Raw genomic sequence first — 27,411 nt, 5'->3', positions numbered from 1 at the left:
CATCATCATCATCATCAACGTCATCATCACCACCAGCTGCAGCAGGAAGGTACCAGCAGGAAGTGACTCTCCTACCTCTGTCATGTATGACCACTCCAAAATGTGTGTTGGGGGTTTTGTCCTCTGGAGCTTTGGGTGGCATCAAGATGACGGGAGGCTTTGAGGGATTCTTGTTAGGGGAGGTGCTCTTCTCTGTTGGGGGGGGGGGGGGGGGCAGGAAAGAAAAGCTGGGAGTAAGAAAAAAGCCGTGACAGATCTTCGGTTCTAACAAAAGCACTTTGAACAGGATGTTGTCTCTGCTATCTGACATTTCCTCCAGGTTTTTCCTCAGCTGTTCTGATTGTATCAGCGCGAATCTCAAGTTTCCACTACACGGCTCTGCAGCCACACACTCGTATTTTTCTGTGAAGAAATGATCAATCATAATAAATGCATAATTTAATCGCTTATTTTGCTTCTTAACCAGGCCAAAGTGGACACGAAGGGTGTGTCCTCAGGACTGCAGTCGGTATTTGAGGTTTTTAAAGACCAGGTGAGACTTTTTAATTCTCATTTACAATGCAGATTTTGGTCATTTTTCAGTCAACGCATTGCCAGTGAGTTTTCTTTGAATTATACATCATATAAAGAGACATAATAAACTTAATACCTGCATTAAATGAGGTTCTCCAGAACCTTTCTCTCTTTGCATTTAGACTAACAGCTTGCTTTTAGGTGGGTTGGCATTGTTTATTTTGGCCCAGGACCATTTAGTAAAAGGCCAGGATTGGGAGAGCCATCCTCGGGCTACAATCATATCCGTGGTTTCTGGCTGTATTTTACATATTTTTGACATGGAACCTTTTTTTGTGTTTTTTTTAGCCCAACTGTGGTATAGCATTATTGTTAGTTTTTGGAACATTTGTGGTTGTTTTTATTTTTATTTGTCCTCAAAACACAAAAAGTTAAAAATTGCTTTCAGTCATACTTCTAGTGTTTCATTTGCTTGGACTTCAGTTCAAAAAGACTAAAAAAAAAACCACTGTACTTTGCTTTTTTTTTTATCTTATCATCAACAGAGAAATTGATTTCCACATCTTCCTCTTCTTCTGGAATCCTTTTTTTGTCTGTTGAGGGTTGCAACACAGTCCAGAATGGACCAGATGTGCTTCAACTATAACAGCAATCCTGACATTTACTGTTAATGTTTTTGGCAACTGTAAAGTTTCCTTTGTTGGAAGAGAACTAATGTGCCAAAATTGTTGTTTTAACAGTGCTGCAGGGGTGGATTTTACACAAGCCAGTGGTTGTGCTGACCTTTGCCAGTACGAAAGGTGAGCATTGCTGGCTGTCCCTCGCCTGCTGAGCTCCGAGCCACCATCAATACTTCATAGAGACTCGAGGACTCCAGCTCTGACAGCCGTAGGGTCTTCTCACTGCCAGGAACGCGAACTGTAGACCAACTTCCCACCACTGTTCCCATTTCATCAACCTGATACACAGATGAACGGCCACACACACACACACACACACACACACACAGACAAATACAAACACATGACAGAGAGAAAAAACAAAATCATCTGTCGTTCCATAATCCTCCACAGTTCCACTCCAGCCTGAATAATGACAGAGAGCAGCCTCAGAAACAATGCCTGGGAGATTTCAGTCACAGTTTCCAACTCCGGCAAACAGACTTCTGCTGCCAAACAAGGTTTTAACTAGCATCGATGCAGTTTTATAGTTGGAGTGAGCGTATTACACGAGAAAACGCAGAACTTTAGAGAGGAAATGACCAAACTTACAAAAAGTCGAGGTCCTGTTCCTCACTTTCTTAATCTCAAGAACAAATTAGTGTACACTTCTACTCTCGGTTAGTTCCTGCGAGATGTGTGCTTTGTGTGTTTTAAAACTCTATCTTTGAAGTAATACTTAATCCAATAGTGAAAGAAAGAGTTTTGTGGGCTTAAGACACCTATTTGTGCTCATACAGGGTACAGAGTAGAGTTCAGTCCAACGCACCTTTCGGTATTTGACAAAATAAGCATTGATTGGACTTCCTCCGTCACGTCCCGCCCTCCACTCCAGGTCATACACGTCAGGTTTGTGAGTCTGAGGCGGGCTGATGATGATCGGCGCCTCTGGAGTGAGACGGTCACCGCTGCGCTCGGTCGGCAGGTTGGCTGTGTCTTGCACTCCGTCGTCATCAGTCAAGGAGTGCTCATGGCCCTCATCGCTCTGCATCGGGTGGAGCGGTGGAGAAACATCCAGAGTGGCACCGCTGGAACTCAGATCTATCAGGGAGAAAATCAGTCACAACTGAAACACCACTGCAAAACCCAAAGATATCAAGATATAGTGTTATAAAACCAACATAAATGCTCATACATTCAGATGCTCAGACTACATCGTTTTTAATATTTTGTGCTTGAAAAACGATGTATTAATCAATTCCTACGAATGTGATGGAGAAGCACCTAATCAAGCAATCCTGCTGGGTGTAATGGGGGCTATGTCGGTAGCCAGCCTGGTTATCTGGGAACAGGAAAACATGGGTGGGTGTTGACAGGAAAGACGGGACAAAAGTGCACTTGGAAAGCATATGCGTATGTCCACGCCAAAAAAAAAAACAAAAAAAACCCCAAAACCCTTCAACGCAGTTTTCCCTAAGTATATTTGAATCTGCCCAAATTTTTAATGGCCTTGGCCCACGCTGCACCCCTCTGCCTTGTTCCATGAAAATCGGGCTGGTAGTTTTTGAGTAACTCTGCTGATGAACAAACTGTTCCAAAAGCTCCATCACAGGGAGTGGATGAAAGCAGGGGGGTTGTCATGGCGATGGAGACAATGATACTAAACAGAAGACTTTACATATTTTTATAGACTAGAAGGCTGTAAAATACATTTTTACACACTGAGATGCAAATTAATGACTCATATGATCACTGCAAATAAAGAAGCACACACACACACACACACACACACACACACACACACACACACACAAAAATCACACAACTCTGGAATATGAAGCATATCATCAAAATCTGTTCATAAATTTTCCTCCAAACTGCCAAAAGTACGTGATCCAGAAAATAATCTTCTCATCTGCAGAAGTTCTATACTTACCCCTCTTAACAGGAGCCACCATGGTCTTTACAAATTGTCTATAAAACCCAAATATCTCCTATAAAAAGCTGTCATTTAGATGGTAAAACTACATTTTTTTAAATCTTCCATGCATGACAAATGATTTATTAATAATAAGGTCCTACGATCTGGTTGGACAAAGACCTGATCAAACAATGGCGCTAGGTCTAATGGGGGCTGGGTTATCTGGAAACAGGGAAAAATGGGCGGGTGTTTATGGGAAAGACGGGCCACTCAGAGAGCACAAACCTACGTCCACGCCAACAACTCGGTGCAGTTTTCCCCAACGTTACATGGATCGGCCCAAACCTTTAAAAGCCTTGGCCGACGCCACAACCCTCTGCCAAGTTTCAAAAGAACATGCCAGGTAGTTTTTGTGTAATTCTACTGACAGACAAACATTTCCAAAAAACATAACCTTCCAAGCTCTGAAGAATAATTAATATATTCTGAATCACAGATATAGAGTAAGATTAAGATTGTTTTCAGAAGCCAAAATGTTCTTCCTTCAAACAGTTCACATCTGCTCAAGAAATCGAAGTCAAAACCATCTACATGTCCAGTAAAATCCTGCTAATAGCTCAATCCTGCTAATGACCTAGAACGAACTTCCAGATCCTTGCTTGCTGGAGGTCACGAAGACACCGCATTTCCTGCCTCCCTGTGTTCACTGATACAATTGTTCACCAGTGTGCAGAGTTATGACAGTGAATATTCAGCGTCTTTAATAAAAATGTAGATCTTATTTGTGTCCAATTTGTGAGAAAAGTACAATGTGATTCTTTCTTTGTGTAGAAGAATGACCACTGAGGTTATTCAATGCTTCAACAAGACTATCTACCATTAATCTACATAAAATAACAAGAAAACTTGGATCTCTGCTGCTTTACATAATCGTGCTTTCTTTGTTTTTTTATTAGATCTCTGCCAGAGCAGTCCACCTGGCAAATTATGCGAGCTGGAGGCCTTACAATGTCTGACACCAGTTTGGCAGGGCCTGGGAGGAGTTTTTCATTGGAGGACATGGAGCACAGCCTACAGGGACTGCTGGACTTGGAGCCACACCACTGAGGTCAAAGTGCACCATAACTGAACATTAAACAAATGAGTAAGGACGTTAAAGCAACGAGGCTTGCACAGGAGTGCAGAACAAGGTCCTGAGTCCTTTTTTTTTTTTTTTTTTGAATGTGTGGCACTGGTTCACTTTATAAAACAAACAGGCCCGGAGCTGGTAACACTAGACCTGATCCTGGGACTGCGGCCAGCTGCCACACATTCCACACGCCAACCATTAAAATACCGGAGAGAATCAGACTCCAGCTCTACATCCAGTCCTACACACTCTCCTACTCTGTCCCTCCCTTGGCCCTGCACTCTCCGCAGCTCTGACTCACAGCCAGGACTCCTCCTTTTCAACACATGGAAGATACAAGAGGAGGCAATTAAGGACATGGACAGAGATATACTGCCAGGTCCTTCCCAGAAAAAGGTTGGTCCATTAGAGAAGAACACCTGGGAGTAAATGGGATTGTAAATCATGCAGGATTAAGCCACAGAGAGGAGAGACGCAGTTCGGTGCTACATCAGAATACCTCCTTCATGTCAGCAGTGTGACAGGAGGTTGTACCACAGATTTATCATGGATTAACTGATAACTCTAAAAAAGTCTTTTGCTCTAGAAAAAAGAAACTGGCATGTCCTCATTCGCTTTGGCGAAACATGATGTCAAATTTTATTTTATTTTTTACAAAAACTAAAAAGCCTATTTAAACTGTTGTTCAAATCCTCAAACTACACTTTTTTTTTTTTTTTTTTTTTTTTTTTTTAGCTTTTGTGCCTGACAGACGATTTATCAATCAGTTACTTTGAATGTTTTGGACAAGCACCTGGTCAAACAGTCGTGCTGGGTGTAATGGGGGCTATCCCCGTAGCAAGCTGGGTTATCTGGAAACAGGAAAACATGGGAGGGTGTTGACGGGAAAGACGGGACAAAAAGCACTCAGAGAGCACAAACTTACGTCTGCGCCAAACATAAAAATTCAATGCAGTTTTTCCCCAAACATATTATGGACCGGCCCCAGCTTTTAATGGCCTTGGCCCATGTTGCACCCCTCTGCCAAGCTTCATGAAAACTGGCCAGGTCGTCGCTGTGTGATTCTGCTGATGGACAAACACTTCCAAAAACATAACCTAATAAGGACCCAGCACCCCTCTTGTGGTACGTTACTGACCTGATGAAAGCTTGGGTTGTCATGGCGATGGACACACTGATACTAAACATGAGACTTAACATATTTTATAGTGATTACTGTGATAAATTATAATAACCCACATCAGCTACAGTTGTGTGTTTAGAGAGCTAATGGCATTCGATGGACATACATGTCTTATCAGCTTTCTGTTTTAGCGTGTCATCATCAGGGTCTGCAGCACATTCTTATTCCTGTGGTCTGCAAAGGGGTCCTCTCTGACTTGTACTCCTCTCTGGCCTGCATGTGGCTGTATTAATATTTCTACAGATAGAGCTGAGGAATGGGGCCCTAACGTAGAGTGGCGAGGGAGGGAGAAGAGCAGAGGTTTTTTTTTTTGGGTGGGTGGGTGCGGTGGGGGGGTCGGGGGGTAGAGTTGGACGAGGGGGAGGGTTGTGATGTGTTAATAAATAAAAGGCAGTTGTGTATGATGTTGACAGCTGGGTGGTCTGGTCCTCGTCATAACCCTTCACGGCTACTCCTTACATTCCAGCGTCCGGGGGCTTATCCCCGACGGTGTGCACAAAGCTCACTCTCACGCTCAGGCTCAGTTCAAGGCTCAGGAGGAGGGCGGCCTTGGCAAAGCCTCTCCTACTAGCCCTCAGAAAAACACACACAAACACATTCACACTCCCACAGCAAGGACTCCATGCAGATACTGTATGCGCAGGCTCACAGAGATCCCACCTGGTAAGAAGCCTTAACCCTTTCCAGTGGCAATGAGAATTTCTACAACTATTCATACTCTTCTCTCAAGCTGTTTCCTGTGGTATCGTGTATCACGGTAACACTCCGGGTGTAAGGAAAATTTCTGTGCAAACCAGCAGAACTTAAACATTTAGTCAGGAAGTGTTACACAGTAGCAGAAGAAGGAGGTTTCGTAAAACAAATGTCGCACATGCTTGAGTTGGGTTAACCTTGGTAGTACTGATACAAGTAATTAGTGTAGCAGCACCGAGTGAATGCATCATTTTATAACTTTGAAATCTGTCTCTGCCTCCTTCAGAAATTATGAGGGCTTGCCTTTGATGTCTTGTGGAATTTTTTTTTTCCCTGCATGACTTTCAGAATTCAGAAAACACAAGCCTCATACCTGCTGCTGGACGCTACAGGAGACTGAAGATTAACAACAGCAGAACTTCACAAAATCTTCAAACGCATCATCCAGTATAATCCAAATCTTCTTTATCGGCTTGTGTGTGACAAGAATTTCAAATCAATGAGCATGATGACACAAAAAATGCCATACAGTGTTTGGGCTAGGTAGACTTTACCTATATTTTTGAAGAGTTCATAAATGGACAAACACAATGTGGATTATAACGGTTGATGCACATGAGGATTTTAAAACGGTTGTTCTTTATAGTGCTTTTGCTGTTGTTAATCTTTGGTCTCCATAAGCTTCCAGCAAGAAGTGTGTAGCTAGCATTTTCTGAATTCTTAATTCACCAATAAGACATGCATAAGGGAAAAAAAAAATCTTTATGAATTCAAGTTATCTGAGAGTGAGTAAATGAGAAAATTATCATTTTAAGCTGAAGTATCGTTTTAAGTATACTAAGGTCACCTTTTACTGAATTTGTTTAATATTCACTGAAGTTTTAGAACTCTAGAATCATTGTAACATTGGTAGAAGCATACCTGTGTGAACTGTTAGCATTCCAAATGAATGTGCCGAGCTAATCCCGTTGTCCAGCAGACACTGGTACAAGCCCTCGTCCTGTGGTGTCAGGTCGGTAATGACCAAGGAGGATCCAGAGATCTGAAAGTGATGCGATGAGCTGATGGGATCAGCGTTGAGCAGCCAGGTGATATTTGGGGAGGGGTTCCCTCGAGCTATGCAGTTCAAGCGAGTGGTGGACCCAGGAGAGGCCAGCTGGTTGGTAAGACCCTCCACAACGGACACAGGCTCTGTGAGGAAGGAGGATGGCAGATTAGCCTCAGAGTCCTTTTATCAGACGGCACACAATCTCGTATCTTTTTCTTACCAAGAACATTCACAGTATAGTTGGCGCTGATATCAGACCCCACCTCTGTCTCGGCAGCACAGGTGTAAATTCCTTCATCACTCCTCATCACCCTCACCAAGTCCAGGTTATTATGCTGACGAGAAATCCCCGACGTGACCTCTTTGCCATTTTTAAACCATTTAGTGACCGGTGCGGGACTGCCAGACACTATACACTCCAGCGTGAATGGCTTTCCCTGCTGCAGTGTCACAGTCATGGGGGTGGAGGGGTAAAGTATCCGCACAGGGGAGGGGGAGTCTGGCTCTAACCCACAAAAAAAGCACGTCAGGGAAAGCAGAAATGATACCACAGGCAAAAAAAAACCTTAAATAAATTATCATCCGACTTACCTTTGACTGTGAGTTTAGCTCCATGAGGCTGCACGACAGTTTCCCCGGTAACAGGGTTGTAGGCACCACATTTATACATGCCTTGGTGCTGGGCTGTGACCGAGATAATCTGGAGATTCCCAGAGGGATGGACTAAATAGTCATCTGAAAAGGGAAAGTTACAACCGTGTCAGTGTCAGAACAGTATATCCTGTTCACCAGATAACAATAGTGGCGGGTATAGATAAATGGTTTCTACTATGATGCGATTTACACCTTACGTTGAAATGCATTTCATACCCAATATGTGTCCATATATTACCTGTAACAATAACTGGAGATGCACAATAATACCAGTATTTCATCATACCTGCAAATATTGGTAATTCTTTCAAGGTATCAGTATTGCGTCCACTTTTTTTCTCTTCTCCTTGCACATCATCAGTGATGAGTAAACAACAATTAATGTTCAATGAGATTTCACATATGTTTGAGAAATAAAAGCGGTACTTTTTCCAATTCACAATATTTACCAATGTTTTTAAGTATGTATCAAATTTTAAGATAAAGTTGATATTATAAAGACAATATCAACATCAGTAAATCCTCACTGTTGTAAAATATTGGCATTGTGGATATTTGCAAAAAATGTTGTGCATCCCTGATGTTAAATTAATTAAATTAATGATAAATGATGTCTAATACCAGATGTACGTGACGTCTAAATGTGATTCTATATTGTGATCCTGTTTAATGTTAGGAAGTACGAATAGTTTGAAAAACTGTAAAATAGAATAAAACATTTGCATGGATGCAATGTTGCCTGTTGATTAGCTTCATCATTTCCACCAAAGTTTTCTCCCACATTTATAGAATTGTATCAGAGCATATATCAGTTATTCAAAATGCAAAAGAAGGCACTTGTTCTCTGGTTTCACCATACCTGTAGACACTTCTATGCGCTCTCCTCGTACCCTTAGTCTCGGCAAGGCTGGAGGGACACTATGCGGTAGAGGACACTCTATAAGAACCGTGCTTCCTTCTTGCACAGATAATGACCGCCGTCGGCCATCTTTATATTCTGATATTTCTGCAAAGTCGGAGAAAAAGAAGGTTAAACTCACATTCAGTACAGAATACAGGACATTTAATATGTGCTGAGTATCATCGCTACTTGAGTTGAAATGTTTGGGTTGGATGGTGGTTTTTGTTTATTATTGCAGTGAGTGATTCTGTTCATGTCTGATACAGTTCCAGATCAGAGTCAACTCTTCGGTGTAGCGTCCAACAGCAAGCAGCAACCCAGCAGGAACATAACATACCACACAGGAAAGCCCAAGCCTCATTAAGGATACCGGTCATGAGGCATGTGGAAGGGAGCCAAGTAAAAGCTCCAACTGCTTCCTTTCCTCCGCAGCTCAGCAGAAAGCAGCTGAGAGACGGCATCCTCTCCAACTCTTCCACACTCACAAAATGGCCTTTCTTTTCTTTAAGTGATTTCCTTTCTTTCTTTACCCCCCAGCTTTGAAGTGAGTAGAAGTATGCACAGAAGGGTAATTCACTGCATCCGTACCTGCTATGGCCACACGAGCGTGGCGGCTGGCGATAGCCGGCCCGTGGTCTAAGCGTGCCACACATTGATAGGTGCCGGCATGCCTGGGTTTTAGGGAGGATATAGTGAGGGACCCTGCGTTCAGCTCCACACCAGGCAGGGTGTCAGGGTCCAGGGGAAGGCCTCTGAAGCGCCAGGAAACCACCGCCGACAGAGGGCTTACCGAGCAGCCCAGCTGAACGACGGAGCCTTGACTCTGAACCAAGGACTCAGGCTCAGAGAGGAAAGAGGGGTATTGAGCTGAGAGGGAAAAAAGGAGAGAGAAATGTTCAGAAATTTTGATTTTGTTATAAATGGATGATTAAACCAAATTACATGAGAAGATACACCCTAATTTAGCCATGCAAATAGAAGTCTGCCCTCGTGCAAATCAAGAGAGCTGAACAGACTTTAGTTTGTTGTGCTAACAGAAATTGCAGACATGGATATCTTGAATCTGAACGACTGAAATTATGTGCTTGGCTTTGGCGCAACTGAGAAAAAAAATAACCTCTTTAACACCACCAACACTGCATTGTTATTACACCTCGCTGAGGCCGACACCTCAGAGTCTGGTGTGGGACACAGAATCAACTGGAATGGTGAAATGGGTCAACATTCGTTTAGTTCAGTTTTCATAAGGAACGCGGCACAACAATGGGGGTCAGTGATCTGATATCAGCAAATGCACATGGCTCCTGCTGTCATCACGTTTTTTTTTTATCTTGAATAAAGTTTTAGACTAGAGGAACTTGGCTGTTCTCCAAGTGCCACTAATTATGATTGTAATTATTCAATCGAATTAATTACTTTTTGCTGAAAAAAGCAGAGGACAATGCAAATCAAGCCCTGATATACTATCAGTATGGTGGTTTCCTGTCAAACTTCTGCAGCAGCAGAGGAGCAACACTAGTTTGTAGTAATGTTTTTGCACTACATTGTTAATATTAATACTGTTAACTCACCAGGTCACAAGAGTTACTCTGCAGCTTTATGTATTTTGGTGCTTGTCAGGTAATATTCTGATACTAGTATGTGAGTTTATCAGAGCTGCCGTAGTTACTATTAACATATGAACAGATGTCAGCTTGGTTACACTGTATTTATTGTTGCTAATGTATAGCTCCCCTTGCTTATATTCTTTCTGTATTCCTTTATGTTTACTTATTTGTTATTTATTATTTTTTTGCGATTTTTCCGGACTAATAAAAGATTGTCTTGTCAATACCACTAACATAGCTGAAATTTGGTACAGGTACCAAATGCAAAGTACTTTTTGGGACTTTACTGTCTGTGTCATAACAAAAAAGTAATTTTTTTAGTTAATTTAATAACTTCTAAAATTTTGGCGCATGCTGTTCACATTTGGTGCACTTTCAGATCTGGTGCGATCACTGGTTCCTCAGGTTAAATGTGTACATTAAAGTCATGCATTACAAATATTGCAGAGAACATCTAGTTTTGAAAAAAAAAAAAGTTAAGCCCTCTTCAGTTACCACATTCTGTCACAGATCCTTTTAAAGCGAATCAATTCGGTTTCTATCTTTAAAGAAGAGAATTCAGCTCCCCAACTCTAATCGGAGATTGTGTAAAAAGAGGGTGGAGGCCACACACCCGAAGCAAAGAGCTACAAGAAGCATAAAACTGCTTGATAATTAATGTTCTATTGTTTCATTCTCAGTTTTATTCCCTGTTTTTAGGAAGAGGGATCCCGCCGCTCCCGCCCTTGTTAAACTGAGAGTGAGACGCCAACTTACATGAGCAGCTGATAAGTAGCGACTGGCTGAGACACAGCACAGTGGACAGGAGGACCCTTAGGCCACTGTCCATGGTGCACTTTGACCCCTGCCAGCAGCCGTGTTGCCCAGCGCGCACGTCCTCCCCTGTTCAGCAAACCTGTAAGACACAGAGGAGAGGAGGAACATGTCAAACCAGAGCTCTGTAGGCTAACATGACAGCAGGAGAAGAAAGAGAACAACACAACAAGCTGGTTTCTCGAGGTAGATCTTAGTGGGAGAAAGGTTCCGAATGAATCCCATATGATAATCTTTCTAATCTTCATGACAGATCCCCTTTACACACTCCTTGATCTCCAGCTCCCACCCTCTCCTCTGACCCCTCTTCTCACCCACTTGTCTCCACGGAGGCTGGAATGTCCAGCCTCTCTGTCTCCCCCCCTCGCCCCTCTCTCCCACTGGGCTGCTGAGGTCTCCAGCTAATGGAGTGGCTGTGGAGAGACTGTCACCTCACTCTTAATATCAGTCTCTTGTCACACTGTGTTGCATCCTCACAGGTTCACTGTAGCCTGAAGTGCAAGCCCCGACTCACACAGGGAGACAAGAGAGGAGCCAAAGGGAAAGACAGAAAAGTAGCGGAGGGCACGTAATTAGGAGCATTCCTCTATCCTTTTCAACCCGACCCCCTCCGACTGCGCCGCCTCCTCCTCCTTTTGCTAAGAGTAATCCGGGCAGGCTTTGATCCCAGGTTCCTGGTTGGTAACCAGGGTTTGAGCCTGAGGCTGGAAGGACAATGGCTGTCCAGCTGTGATATTCACGCTGGCGCTTCAGTGGTTCACAGACGTTAGCGGAAGAGCTGACCGGGGATGAAGGGTGGGTCAAATTAAAAGGATGATGTCTGGGTGGGAGCGCTGAAGCTGAACAGGTTTCTTACACTTGTTCTCTAAACATTGTTTCAGCTGCTCAACAATCAAGCAGGTCAGGTTGTTTAGCCTCCTCTCGCTGTTGGAGTATGGCTGGAAAGAGCAGAACAAGGACACCTCAGTTTGTAGAGAGTTGTTTTATGAGATCAGCTGTCAAACGCAAGCTTTCTCTCGACAATTACATAAACAGAGCATCTTTAAATTGGAGGAGGTGAAATCGATGAAATAGAGGAAAATCATATTTTTTGTAACCTTGCTAACATGCAAATAAACGCCAGTGAAAACATGACCTGTGACTAAAGAGCACTCAGTTTACCTCTGCCGAGGCAAAATGACATCATCAGATCCAAGTCCAGTTCCAAATCAAAGCGATTGTTCCTCCACCTAGATTATATCGTCCAAATGATTTTCCTCGAAATCGATCAACTACTTTTTGAATTATCGTGCAGGACTACAGACAAGCCATCACCTGTGATCACATGACCTCTCTGATGGCAGTGCCGGCGCCACTTTAGAGTAGAGCTACTGTGATGTTTGTCGAGTTGAGCTACTGTGATGTTTGTACTATTATGATCTTCCATCTAAAGCAGAGATGTCATATTCACTCTCACTCATTTCATCTCTCTCTATCACGGATGGAATCCTGAGAGGAGGAGGAGGAGGAAGAGAGACGAGGCAGGAAATAATAAACTCTCCCAGCTGCTGGCTCACGCCCCCTTCTTAAACCCAGGGTCAAAGGTCATGGAAGAGCAGAGAGAGAGAAGGTGAAGCAGCGGGTGTCTGGTGGCTCTGGACCAGGCCCCAGAGGTCACATCCAACTCTCTGTTTCACTCACACACATTTCCACTGCTTCTACACACATTCCACTCCAAACAGGTGTAAAAGTGCTTAAAGGAAACAATGAAACAAGTAAAAATGACACAGATTTCTTAGTAGATAGAATTTCAACGTGATCTGCAGTGCTACTGAACAGTGTGTTGATGAACAGTGTCTGATTTAATGTACATGTACAGTATGAGGTGTACGCACTACAAACTCATCCAGGCGGATCAAACCCACATCTTGCAGGCTAGCGTCTCTCCATCTCACAAGTTACAACAAGCCCCTGCACACTGCCCCCATGTCATCAGTGGAAACTATCTTTCTCTCTCTGCTGGAATAATGATATATAATTACAATAATAACAACAGTGCTATAAAAATGCGCAGCCAAGCGCGGGTACGTTGGCACACAGTATGATGAGAAACTAGAGCTGATCTGTAACAACCTTTCTCTCCCCTTATCTAGCTCACTCAATTCCTATTTTAACCCGTTACTTCCCCACCGTTGCGGCGTCGACTGGGTGCTCTTCTGTAAACACACAGACACACACACACAGCTGCCTATCTGGCTCATTGATCTGGCACAACGAGGAAACACAGGGGCATCATTCTTTCTTCTTATCTGATTGGCTTTTCTCTGACATCCGCCACCATGAAGACAGACACTGTGAGGATATCTCATCGCAAGGGAAATCATCCTGATGCTGGCAGCACCGGCTCATGAGGAGACGCCAAGTCAAATGCCAAAGTCCTTTTCAAATGAAGTCTGATCTGAGGCCTCTCCTCTGGTTCTCCAGCTAGCGCTGCAAAAAAAGAGGAGGAAAGATTTCTCCACCTCCTGTCCCAAATCTGATCTTGTGTTACTCTCTGTTTTTACACTTATGTTGTAAATACAGGACCATTTTAAAAGACAGGTAAAGCGGCTATAAATTGAAGTGACATCTGGCCTAAAAAACAGACTGTGGACTGTTGAAAGCTGAGACACAGACATACAATTTATGAAAATAAATGAGCTTAGTGTCAGTGAGTTCAAGTGGAAAAATTCCTAGTTTTTGGGTGGGTGGGGGGGGTGATTGACCAGTGTATGTTTGGGAAATGTTTGACTGACACCTGGCTTAACTGCGTGAAAGCGAGTAAAAACAGCAACTCCGAAGGAACTCCTGACTTACTAACTTTAGTGTTTTAGCTTCTAAGCTCTGAAGTGGTTGAGGCATCGTAGTAGACAGCCTTTATTTATACTTTATGGGAGTAACAGAAGACTCAGACACAGGACTAGCAGTGTCTAGGACATCCCTGGTGCTGACACAGGAGAAAATAAACACATTGACAGGTTGCCCTCTGGGAAAGGAAGGGTAGAGGGGGTGGGGGGGGTGGGGGGTTAGCACCTGCACTTTGCATCCTCTGTACAGGAACTACTTAAAGCCCCATCTGCCCCCATGTGGGGCTGCCCCAGATCCCTGTCATATTGGGTAAACATGGACAATAAAAGCAATGCGGCGAAGCATCAAAGACCTGGCTGGCAGGAGAGGAACAGGTCACAACTGGTGCAGCTGACTGACTGAAGCCTCTCAATTTCATAAGCCTGCAACAGCTGAGTGAAAAAGCCACTGTCAAACACCGTGCGGCAGCTCATAACAGGAGACGATTCCATCGATGAAAACTAGACTGGTGCAACCCACAAACAGAGAACTGCAGCAAATGGAACTTACTGAATGATGTTCAGTCAGAAATAAGGATGTAAGAGAGAGTCGTTTCTGGTAGGATGGTCTACTCTGACCTGCGCGCTGAAGCTGATTCACATGCTATACCCCAAACCTGTCTGCACTCGCCCCACATCTCTCTGACAGAGGATCTGCAGCACACACATTCCACAGATCCACAGAGAGAGACAGACAGACTCGGGAGAAAGCGACAGACACACACAAATCCAAAACAAGAAGATGGGGGGGGACAGAGAGACAGAAAATGGAAAGAAAAGCTCACTGGGAGATGAGTAAAAGGAGAAGGGGGTAAAAAGAGGTGAAACATTCACAGAGAGGTGAAAAGTTGCCAAGCCCAGACTCCTCCCTCTTTATTTGGCTCTGAGATAGAGACGTACAGATAAAGGCTGAGCTCACATCCTCGCCTGCCAAAACTGGCTGATGATTGAGTCAAACTACATTGAGCACAGCCCACAGATTTTGGGAAGAGCCTCTTGAGAGAGGAGACTCTAGGGGTCCATTATGGGCTTCTTCTGTTGGTCTGGGTGAACCCACTGAGGCAGCCTGGGGCTACAGAGGAAACTAATGAGTGGAAACACTGGGCCTCTGGTATAGCCTAACTCTGTCTGATTAAAGACTGAGACGTTATTAAAAGTAGGAGAGAAGGGGAGTGAGCTAAAAAGAAAAAACAGAAAAGAAAGACAGAAAGAAAGAAAGAAAGAAAGAAAGAAAGAAAGAAAGAAAGAAAGAAAGAAAGAGAGAAGCATGCTGTGGAATCAACCAGGAGCATTAGTTGGGAAAGAAGATGAGAACTTTCTGTTTTACAATGAGCTGCAAATAAGATTTATTTGATCCAGAATATGAAACGACTGCCCTCGTCTGAACCTGACATCCTGCAGACGTCTCCTCAATAAATCATTTTAACTGAGTCAGACTCCACAGAAGATAAAGAACTTCAAGGACAGTCTGGTTTTCAGACACAGGGGACAGAGCATCGACAGTGTGGTGTGGCGGGGCCCAACGGGTCCCAGAGGCCAGCGATGCCGCGACTCTGACGACATCGCCGTGGTGTGGGATCAGATGAGTGGAGGAATGAAAGGAGAGGCCCCGGGGGATCAGACAGTCACATCCCACAAAGCCTTGTTTACCGAGGACACACATTCCCCCTTCCTTCACCTCCTACCCCCAACGCCTCCCTTCACCAAAGCCCGACCTTCTCAAAGTGCCAGGGCCGGGACCTGGGAGACAGCGTTAATTCTACCCAGAGGCTTGTTGGCCGAGGACACAAACAGAGAGTGGGGAGAAAGGGAGGGAGGTAGAAAGACTGAGGCCGAGGAGAGAGAGAGTGAATGGTACAGTATGTAGGACCCATCTTAATTGGAGATTGTTCTGCAATGTCTTGTGTCTCTGGGAATCTGTGAAGGAGAGCGACGCGAAAAAGGTTATTCTGAATCCCCAAGAGCCCCTGCTCGCTTGCAGGATGTATTATAACACTCCAACATGTGCCAGGAGTCTGATTCATCGTGGCAGGTGAGAGGGGAGCCGAGATTTTCACATTCCTCAATATATCAAGTTTGCCTAAATGTCTAGAAAAGGTCCACCTTCTCCGGGGGAGTTAGGACACTATCTGTGTTTCTGTTGTGTGGACTGAGAATGGGCATGATCTGATCCAGCTGCCCCCACCCCTCGCTCTCCCTTTAGTGCAGACTCCCGTCCCTCCCCAACTTTCCTGGATTCCATCACTGCTCATGTCTCTACAGCAACAAGCGGCAGAGACGCAGACAACAGTTTCTGTTCAGTCTCCATCTGCTAGATCACTGGCCGACGCCCAAAAGCACTTTTTAACTAAAACATATATTAAATAATGTAATTTCAAACATGTGCAACTGAAACAAAAATGACAAGAGGGTCCAAATAGATACTAACAAGATTCTCTAAAGGAGAACGAAAACAGGTTGCATTCAGGGTTTCTGCTTTGTTTGTTGCATGAAAGGCATAAAAAAGAAACTACACACTATGAGTATTTTCACGTCTCAGAATGATAAATCACCTCTGCAAATATAATGGAGTAATGGCTGCCTAGGGGAGAGGATTTATGGGACAGAAGGTCTTGTCTGCGAAAGCTTGAACTCCACAGTCAGCCAGCTGAACAAAAACAAACATTTGTAAAAAGGTTAAAATATAATTAGTCTTCTTCACCGATTCCACAAATCTCTTGCATAAACTCAAACAAACAAACCGGCTCCCTTGTATGAACAAGTTGGAGGAGGAGAAGACAAATATAAATTCCTGAACTGAGTGAGTAAATGCTCTATTTAGTTTGTCTAAATGTTTATCCGACTCGCCTTGTTACAAACGTCTTGTGCGTCAATGAAGACATTGCAAACTTAGTGGAGGCACAACAACAACGTGCACACGCACGCACAGACACACACACACACACACACACACACACACACACACACACACACAATTTGACTTTCCACTTCTGGCTCTCTATCAAACAGTAAAAACACGAAATGTTTAGTGTGTTCGCCGCTCAGAGCTGCAGCTCTAGAGGTGAGAGGAACTTCTGGCTGGCAGATGACGTCGCGTCTGTGATGGTGCCAATAGAAACACAACCTCATAACAACAAGCAAAACATAATAATACAGAACCTGCTGCTATAGCTCTGCTGGTGTATGTGGGGTTTGCTACTGTGTGAAGGTGACAGAGATTTATTTTGACTAAATTAAGGTAAGTCAAACTGGAGATGTGTTTCCATCTATCACCAAGCAGTATGCTGGGGGAAGGTGGCTAATCCAGCCAAGATCTATCACAGTGTGTACTTCTACATCAAAGTTGCGATATATATATCATGATGAGGTAATTGTTCTTCATCACATTTGATTTTTTTTCTTAAAGAACTTTGTTATTCCTTCAGAAAAAAACTAGCTACACAGGTACGGTTCAAAGCTGCTGTTACGATGCGTTCTGAGTGATCTGAAGAGGAAAGTTGTAGGAACAAGCGCCAACATAATCCGGGCTCATTCAGAACCACGTTCAGAAGCGACACATTTTTGTCTGCTTCCTCATCTCACTTCAAACTGCAGCGTATTATTATCATTATCATTATCATTATTATGATTACACAACGTCCGATCATTTCTAAAAAGCCCAGAGAGACATGACGAATGCATCAAACATCTTGGGTGGTTGGATTTGCCAGGAACACACCAATGAACAGAACCAGTGGGGAGTGTCAGGAGTTCTCTTTCTGTTCTGCTTTTCATTTCTGACAGACAGGCACGAGAAAAAAAAAACTGCCACAAATCTCGTTCACCCAACAGTTGACGTCATCTGCCTCTCTGCAAACAATACAAATAGACAAATCGCCCAAAACAAGATGGTTTTAATGTAAATGGAGCGTGAGTTCTAACAATGTGACATAACACCAAGGGCAAAATAAGCTGAATGAGGATCTTAATTTCCATTTCCACGTGATTTGAGCAAAAATACCTACATATGTCACTTGCAATCAATACAAATTTTTAAAACGCAAAATGATAACGCTGAAAACTGAGGTAATGTCTGTTCCGATCACAGTAAATTTATGAATTTCAAGCTGTGCACTTGTAATAAGATCACCCTGAGTGCGGGACACTCTAATGCACCGCTGATGCAGATACCGATGTAGATTCTCTTGGTTTAAGTGTTTTTTGTTGATCTTTATCCCGCTGCTGTGCTAGGAGAAGCAAAATAATCATAAAAAACTACTTTCAGTCTATCACTGCTGATCGGTGGACAAATTCAACCCTGCACACTTCTGAACTTCGATAAAAAAAAATGCAGAAAACTGCACCGATGGAATCTTACATCCTTCTATGCTACTATCTTTTATAAATAAGAGGTCCCACTGCATCCAATGGGGTCGCATCTCGATAGCCCAAAATGGCACTGAGAACCACAGGCCATGGTGGCAGCAGCGGTACCCACACTGCCTCACACTCAGATCTGGGAGAAAAAAAAAACAGCCTTTCAAACAAGTAGCCTGTTTGTCAGCCGGAGGGGAGTGCCAGCCACTAGTTTTGACTTAATATAGTCTTGCTGATCCTCAAGCTGGCTTTTCAGCAGCACACACATTCTGGTCCGCAGAAAACCCATGTCAGATGTGACTTATTGGTTCAACGTTTGAAATAGAAAGTTGTGGTTGCTAACGGTTTCAAAAAGAAAGGACTAACTCTTGAGGCCCCTGCCGAAGCGACGGACTAAGTTGGGCATATTTAGTGGGGTCAGTTTCAGGAATGGAAAAATGTTACAAAGAGGACGACGCTGATGATGCCGAAAAAAAAAATCCCCCTCATATGATCTGAGAAATTTGCTGTGAGGGCTGTCAGCAAGTGTTCGGCGCAGAAGTTAACTCCCTTGGGCTAAAAAAAAAAAAAAAAAAAAAAAAGTCGCTGAGAAAAAACTCGAGACACCCACCGTGAAACAATGGCTCTCACCGTGGATTTGTTCAACAATAATGGGAAAGTGTCTTTTGGCGAGAAGCGAGTATTGTGTAAAATGCCACGTACTGTAGAAACCTCCAAGAGAATGTTTTGTTCCTTCTTATACATGTGGGGTTCTGCATCATGTTAAAATCACATACAGTATATTATAGCTACATGAGCCAAGAGCACTCCCTCAGATGGTTATGAGCACATCATAAAAGGCATTTACAGAAAGTAACAAACTTCAAATTGTACGGCTAAAAAAGACTTCAAACAGCTCAAGGCAGTCTTTTGGTATTATTATCAAGCCCAACAGAGCATATGATCTGATCAGACAGAAAATGATGAAGACTATAATGTCTTTTAAAAGCCGAAAAGAGAACTCATAAATTCCCTCCCCCCCAACTGGTCAAAGCAGAAGGCCATTCCCATTGAGCCTGGATCTGCTTGACGTTCCTGCCTGTCAAAAGGAAGGTATTTGTCGCTGCCATTGCAGGATGTGCTTGCTCGTGAACAATTGTTGGGTATAAATTCATTGAAGGTGTGTGGTACTGGACATGCTCTACTTTTAAATTGTCATGAGGTAACTGTTGTTAGGATTTGGAGCTACACAAATAAAATAAACTTGCCTTCTCCTGCAGGTCACCTGGTGCTGTAGACGTTGGATTGATCGCTTCCTGTCCAGGACCAACCACTCGCTCGCCCTGGCCCTGTGTCTCTCTCTCCTCTCCAGCCCATCCCCATGCCTCTACTTCTCCCTCTCAACCCCAATTGGTCGAGGCAGATGGCCGCCCCAAGCCTGGCTCTTCCTGAGGTTTCCTCCTGTTAAAAGGGAGTTTTTTCTCACCAAGGTCGCCGAGTGCTTGCTCATGTGGGAATGTTGGGTCTCTTTCATTTGTATTAAAGAGTGAGGTTCTAGACCTGCTCTGTGTTAAATGCCTTGAGATGACGTTTGTTGTGATTTGGCGCTATATAAATAAAGATTGATTGATTGATTGATTGATTGATTGATTGACAAATAGCTGATGAGACCTTTTTCACACCATGCATCACTATTTTTCGACTCAAAAAGTCAGGAAGCCAAATATATTTAGCCTGAACCTAATGGCTAATGCTACTTACAAACTCAAGATCATCATCTGGTTGAATCCATGTCTTCCATTATCTCACCTTGTGCTGTGTTAACTATAAATAATTTGATGTGAGCCAAAAACAAATTAAATATAAGACTTCCTATTCAGCGTTAACATGAACAAGCGTGGTCAAGGGCAACCAGCTAGCATTGCAACCAACTAGCATTGTAGGAATTTAAAGAAAAAAGTCTTTATGAGGTCAGGACACCTTTTTGTAAGGTGAAAAATAAACTTTCTGGGTGAATCGTCACTTTAAAGAAAAGTCATAGTCTCTATCAAAGTGTCCAGATCATCTTATCTCTAGCTGCTTGGACAGTGTTTTCCTCAAAGCACTGTGGTTTACATTCCCTTATCACATTCAGAACATATAGATATGTTTAGCTGAAGCCTGTATTTCCATTACATGAGCAGAAAACAAACCATCTTCAGAGTAGAAGCAGACCTCAGACGGCCGCCTATCTCCATCCCCGCACGGACTGCTGCATTTTTCAGTGGCTGGCTGGAACATCTGTTTCTGCTGCTCTCAAAAACTGTTTGTTTGTCTTAGCAATTACGCCCTGATGTTTCTCATTTCATTTCTCAAATCTCTCGAAAGTCATTATCCAGTTGCAGGTCTTTCCAGGTTCTTAATTTTTTTTTTAGAAACTTAAACCTACCATCTGTTGACGCTGGAGTTTACGTGCGTCTGCAGCCAGTTCAACTTTGACATTTTGAGGAGAGAGGAAGCACGCAGCCTATCTGTGACCTCCTGGAGTAACATGCTTGCACTGCAGGGCCGGTCAGGCTGTTTGGATCATCTGTCGGAGCCGGTGGACGTAGAGGAACATATGTGGAGTTGAAGTAATGTCAGTGAGAGCTGAGAGCAGATAAGACATCTTACTAATGACAGCTGTGTATAAACACCAGTGACACCTTCAGCTACTGTGTTTTCCTCCATGACCACTCCAACGTGGCTTCAATTTACCCGCTCACAGCCTGTCCCTAGAAAAAATTTATGGAGGAACGACTGAGCAGAAAGTAAAAGCTGTTCCTGCTGCAGCTGCAGGGTGTACTCACCAACTAAGCAGCAGAACCCTCTCTTGAACATGCCCATCTTTCCCATCAACCCCCAGCTCATGGCTGCTGCATGTTGTCAATCAGCACCCCATGGCTCCTTGAACATGGGGGCTCTTTGGCTCAGCGCCCAAACTCCCCTCAGTCCACCTAATGGGGCCTGAGCTGCGAGACTGTCCTTGACGAATGGGAGCTTGCAGAGCAAAGGCTGGTATTACTGAATGGGAAAAAAACGCTGCAGTATGACTCAATTCATGAGCGATGGGAGTAGACGGAGATTTAAGTGTCAAGAGTTCAAAATAAACCAGGTTTAAGTTTGGGAATGCCTGCTCGGGAGGTCAAATGTCAAACTTAACACTAAATTTGAAACATTCTACTAAGAAGATGAAGTAGATTAGCCAGAGATTTAGAAAACGACTACATTCCCAGGTCCAAATATTGTGATGATGGTGGAAAATATGATTACTTTCCTCTTTTATGACTCTCAGGCAACAGTCGATCCTTCAGAGCGAAAGTTTGAGAGATCACAGTGCAAAACCAAATAAACAACTGAGCCACATTGTGATTTAGGGTTTAAACTTGCTTCCATTTGCTTTAGAACCACAGCTGAGGTTTGCTGCCTTAAATGTGGACGGCCGAGAAAATGGGAGAGTGTGGGAGGTGCCCAAAATATACTTAAGTCACCTAAATAGACACGCCCTCCCTGACCACATCACTTTCACTCACATGCCGGCCACTCCCACCCTCTAAAAGCAAAGGCGGCTCTTCAACTGACAGCAGACTCTACTTTCATTGACCGATTCTGTTTTTACTGCAATTTTCAAACTTTGTATTGTCTTTGTTGTTGTTGTTGTTGATTTGTTTTTGTCCAACCAGAAAATCTGATAAAATTTGATAAATGACTTGAAGGGTTAATCATGTGCAGCAGCCAATGAATATTGGCCATCATAGATTCATCTACAAATTATTTTCATGATTATTCAATCAACTGTTTGGTCTAGAAAAAGGATGCTCCTTTTGTTAATTCAACAGTCCAAAACCCAAAGACTCTTAATTTACCATCATAAAATAAAAATTAACTGTCAAAAAAAATAAGTTAGTAAGTTATACCAAAAAAATAATTTGGGATATAATTAGATAGGTGCAATAATATCAGTATGTTACCACTCAGCAGATATTGGTCTTTTTTTATATTTATATATTTTTTATATATATATTTTTATATATATATTGGTATCAGAGTAATTCATCTATACAATAAAAATTCTGGGTTTTTCCGAATGTTTTTTTTTTATTAAAGTAAACGTAACTTTTTTTAAATTGACAATTACTTTGAGCAAATTTCTAAATGTACCACACGAAAAATTATCAACGGTTGTCATAATCGCCCATCGCCACAATCAGTTGTAAAATATCGGCCAAACCCCCCCCCCCCCCTCTACCATTCATCCCAAAAAATAATTATCGATTGATTTTATTTCACCTGATTAACTGATACAGCTCTAGATTCATCTCTTTACAAATTTGAACCCATCAGTCTTGACGAGTGTGACGCAGCTTCATTGAAGCCTCATCATCGCCATGGAAACCCACGTGTTGGCTCCTCCTCCGCTATCCGACGTCCATTTGTCACTGTGCGACTGCTGCTGTGATTAAAACGCTACATAAGAGCCATTATTAGGAGTGCAGGGGCTGCTATCATTACACATGCTTACATTCAAATTGCCCACTTAACATAGTTCTCCTACAGCAACATGTGTTTATCATTAGCCGGCACTCTTAATAGCTCAAACATTATTCGAGCACACTTAATGGCATCGTTGTGCTTTGTTCGAGTCTGTCTGATAAGAGTCGGGACGCTAATGGTTTACTAATTTCCCTGTGAGTCAAAGAACAGTGACAGTGGAAACAGTCGTCACTTTCAATCCCAACAGTGGGTGGGTGGGGGGCAAACATGGTGCAGATGGAATTCAAACATCTATAGCAAGCGAATCATGGATTTCTGGGTCCATTCTGTAGCTGTAGCATATTTCACATTCCCAGCATTAAGGCTACACAATTAATTGATATAAATCGCAGTTTGGACTGCCACCATGCAGGAAGGTACAAAATCTCACTGTAAAACACTCCTTTCAGTTAAATGTTGTGGCGCTGCAGACGTCCCGCCTGCTTACAGTACATGAGAGAGCTTCTTTGTTTGACAGACTTCCCATGAAAAATCACCACAATCACTGGCATTTTCAGAGAAAATTAGAATAATGATATAAAAATGAGCCTTCCCTCTAATATGGAAAATCCTTTCACACTCAGTAAATCAGCCAAAATCGTCTCTAGTCCATTTTTTAAAAATATTAAATCATGCAGCAGAGTCAGCAAGGTGATCCGCAACTGTGGCATTGCCCTGTGATTGAATACTGGACTCCAATAGATCAGCTACTGATGAAAAAGAGGCCAATCTATTAAATCTAATTCTGTGGGACTGGACTACGTCATGCATCCGCAGTGTGCTGGTAGACAACTACGCTACATTTGTCCTAAAATAAAGAGCCGAGGAGAGGTTATGACACAGCTGCTTGCTCTTCATTATTTATGATGATAAAAGTAATACAAAACAATTCAGCGTTTACTGGCGTCAGGCATGGAAAAGCTGAATCGATCCAGCAGCCTTCATATTTTGTCCCCAAGAATAAAAAAAAAAAAAAAAAGTCAGAGCTTCTCTTTTGCATAGTTTTGCACCAAAGCAACACAAACGCAGAGAAAAGCAAAGCTCCTCTTTTCGCAACATTGAGTAGTGATAAAAGTTGTTGGAGTGAAGGTGAGAAATCATAAAGCAAGTCGAGGGAACAGGGCTTCAAAAAATAACCAGAAACCAACTTTAGGGAAACACTCGAGCTGAGGCAGGGTTTCTCCCCGGACATGAGCGCCGTCAGTGTCCCAGCCTCCCCACAAAGAGCAGATCTGTCCCTACACTTGTCAAGAGCTCCCCCAATATTGAGGAGAAAGGATTTGAGAGCCATCGGAAGTGTCTTCTCGCACCCCCCCCCCCTTTCCCTCCCCACGCTGACGCAACAATGCTGGAGTAACTGTTTGAACTTGAAAGTGTTTTATCTGCGAGCAGCCATGTGTGTCCCACTGACTGGATGTCATGCATCTGAGAGGGATCGAGAGACACTTTGTTCTCCAGAAGCGTTCCGTTTTCTGAGGTTTACCCCTATGTAACAAAAGTCGCCGTGATGTGCTGATGATAGCGTCCAGGACCAGCCAGAAGGAGAGTGAGACACTTTTACTGAGCACACCTCCACTCAAACACCCCCCCCCCCCCCATATATGGAATATTTAAAATCTATTTATCTTGTATCTTACACGAGGAGCGGCATGGATGCGATTTGTTGTACTTCCATAATCATACCTTTACTTATTTGTATGCAAAAAATGCAATTCAACAACACGGATTCCTCAAGGTGTCCAAAAGGGTTTGCACACCTGCAATCTGAGTTGCTGCGACTACGATAAAAGAAGGTGAAGACGGCCAAGGAGAAAGTATTGAACTTGTTTCATTTCGAGGAAAACAAAACTCAGGTATCTATTTGACATTTAAAAAAAAAACAACAACTTCCAACTTTTCCATCAACTGTCAACTAACACTTCATCTTTTGCTCGGAATCAGTAAAAATAAATAAATCACATTCCTCATCAGTAAACAATGACACTTTCATTGGAGCCGTCACGTACAGTTTCCTCGAGACGCCGTGATTTGCGCACGTGCCAAATCAGAACCGTACTAACATGGTTTTACCAACCTAACATTTATAGCACCCTTGGGGGATTAATCTAAAACAATAATGGCTCTCTGTCTGTGGAGAAAGTGAGAGTGTGTGTGTGGGGGGGGGGGTGAGAGAGAGAGAGAGAGAGAGAGAGAGAGAGAGAGAGAGAGAGAGAGAGAGAGAGAGAAGGGGGGCAGAGAAACACAACTTCAAATATTAGTCTAAGCCTCCATGTTTCTACACGGGAGGGGAAATGTGCCGGAAAGTTGGCTCTAAAAGTAAATCCATGGTAAAAGTACAACTCTGGTAGCAAAAATGTTTCACGTATTCCCTGTTCGTTTTAGGACTGTCACACTTCAAGTGTCAACTCATGAATCTATTTGCCATTTTAACACATTTCAGGACCGACATAAAGCCCCCAAAGCCATCAGGTTGACGTGATGCTGCCTTCCAAACCTGTTTACCAAACAAATATGTAGGCATTTTCTTGGATGTCAATCAACTCAGATAAATGAGCTGCAAATGAGCAAAGATCACACGTGATTATGAGTCTACTACTCTGCACAAGAATACTGTAAAAACAACAACAACAACAACAAAACAACACGTGAATGGTGTGTTTATCCTGAGTGAAGACGCAATATGTAGTTGAAGCTTCCATCTTATTCTGACATCTCAAATTAAACAAGGAATTGTCTCTTTTTCCAGGGTGGTAAAAGTGCACACCCCATAATAGAGATGCCTAAAGGAGAAAAAGGTGCTTGTCACCCTTTGGAACGAGAATTACATTCACTTTGTACCGTTTGTTAGTCCAAATCTACACCTCTGGCGTCATAAAAACTAACATTGTACTTTTCAGGGAACATTCTTTTAACTGTATTGTGCCTGTTTCCTGCCTCACCTCAATATCTGGGTGTGTAATAACTTGTAAGTCATTAGATGTTGTATTACAGGTGTAGATGTTGACTATAATGCGGATTCGTGGAAACACAAGTACAGAATATTGGTCTCGACGTTTTCCACGCCGACGGCGCACACTGCCGATCCGCGCCGCTGCTCCCCACTTCCCCAGGAAAGTTTAGAAATCACCATAATGTTCGAGGAATACATTAGTGGAGCACTAATGATAGTTCTGCCTTTTTAACTTTTATAGTTTGTTACATTCACGTTTCTCCGGTGCGCACTCCGAAGCCTCCCCAGCCCCTCACCCGGTGAGCCAGCCGGGCCCCCGGGGCTGACTTTCAGACTCCCCTGGTCCGTCCTTACCTCTACAGGAGGGTAAAAGCTGCGAGCCGTCGGTTGAATTAGAAGCAAAACGCATTCTCCTGGTGGCAAATCCGCACGGGACCCTCCATTACACTCGGGCTGAAAGTGCGAGACGACGGCAGGAAGAGGAAAGCAGCCGGAGAGAGTTCTCAGAACCGTAGAGCAGCAGGCTTCGGGGCCAAGGTGCGCCAACTCCCCCTGGTCTCAACCCGAGCTGAGGTGCTGCTGCTCCTGGAGACTTTTCTGATGATAGTAAGCTTTGAGTCCGTGTTGTGGAATATAAACGTCCAGATAATGGTGCGCTCACAACACACACTACACACACACTGAGAGTCTGATAGTAAGTTCTCCTCCAAGTCTCCGCCGCCACTGCGCTGCCTCCTCTACACACGCATCTTTGAAGCCAGTGTCGAATTGCTCAGCAAATCATGGAAGCGGCGAGGCTGGTCGTCAAACCAGGAATGTCCCAGCCCCACAGCTCAATACTTGTCCCAGAGAGGGGAGGGGGAGGCAGGCAGGAGGGTGGGAGAGAGGGAGGCAGGGAGGAGGGAGGGAGAGGAGGGCTGCTGCGCGTTGAGATTGTGCATTAACAAGTTTTACAATCATCAGTTCCTCCTTCTGCATACACCTGTCCGACTTAACAGCCCGTAGATATGATCTGGTTGGATGATAATGATGATCATGATGACGATGCACATTTATTGCATTATATCACGATGTGAAGGAGCACATCTTGAAAGATTTTGTTTTATTTTATTTTTTTTTTATTTCTGAAACAAACAAAGAACAATGGGCCTCATTCATGTAATATTCTTTCCCATGAAGTTGTTCTTACACACTAAAGCCTTCCATCCATTTTTCTTTGCTTGTTAAAATTAAAGTCCAGAAGTACACAAAAGTTGCCCTGAGGAAGGAGTTACGATTATCCTGTCTGTAAGACTAAACTGAGGGCTAATTAAGTCCCACGCTTTGCTTAAGAACAAATTGGTGCATAAAATGAAAAGAATGAGGCCCCAAAACCCATGAATGTCTGACTTAATCGGGTGGAAATTTATTTTCAAATTAATAAATCCAATTGTTTAAGTACCTGCCAGAGCAAATCAAGACATATTACAACTCGAACTACAACATTCATGCACAAGAAGAGACAGATGTATGAACAACAGAAATTAATTGTTATAAAACATATCTTCAAAATAATTTTGTTTTTTTTCCTCATTCATTTATTTAGTTTGC

General features: G+C 43.3%; 1 protein-coding gene across 3 annotated transcripts in view; it reads right to left on the bottom strand.

Annotated features, from left to right (window-relative positions):
• The window catches only part of cdon (cell adhesion associated, oncogene regulated), a 39,055-nt gene extending 12,436 nt beyond the window's left edge, over nt 1–26,619 (bottom strand). Inside the window, exons 1-10 of one of the 3 annotated variants that reach the window (XM_086216434.1) lie at nt 26,176–26,619; nt 11,065–11,203; nt 9,290–9,568; nt 8,660–8,806; nt 7,738–7,881; nt 7,367–7,651; nt 7,020–7,289; nt 2,002–2,273; nt 1,297–1,471; nt 76–192 (exon numbers count right to left, since the gene is read on the bottom strand). In XM_086216434.1, coding sequence (XP_086072560.1) covers nt 76–192; nt 1,297–1,471; nt 2,002–2,273; nt 7,020–7,289; nt 7,367–7,651; nt 7,738–7,881; nt 8,660–8,806; nt 9,290–9,568; nt 11,065–11,137 — 1,762 coding nt within the window. In that variant the 5' untranslated portion in view covers nt 11,138–11,203; nt 26,176–26,619. Of the gene's footprint in view, nt 1–75; nt 193–1,296; nt 1,472–2,001; nt 2,274–7,019; nt 7,290–7,366; nt 7,652–7,737; nt 7,882–8,659; nt 8,807–9,289; nt 9,569–11,064; nt 11,204–11,977; nt 12,060–12,282; nt 12,362–26,175 lie in introns of those variants that run through there. The other 2 variants (XM_086216436.1, XM_086216435.1) reach the window with 2 other exon arrangements.
• Nucleotides 26,620–27,411: the final 792 nt, after the last annotated feature.

Source organism: Aulostomus chinensis, chromosome 10 (genome assembly GCF_037954235.1).
Source record: "Aulostomus chinensis isolate RoL2024-O1b breed Wild chromosome 10, RoL_Achi_v1.0, whole genome shotgun sequence".
Taxonomy (NCBI): Eukaryota; Metazoa; Chordata; class Actinopteri; order Syngnathiformes; family Aulostomidae; genus Aulostomus; species Aulostomus chinensis.
Note: the sequence above shows the minus strand (reverse complement) of the source record. Positions and strands in the feature narration are given on the sequence as shown.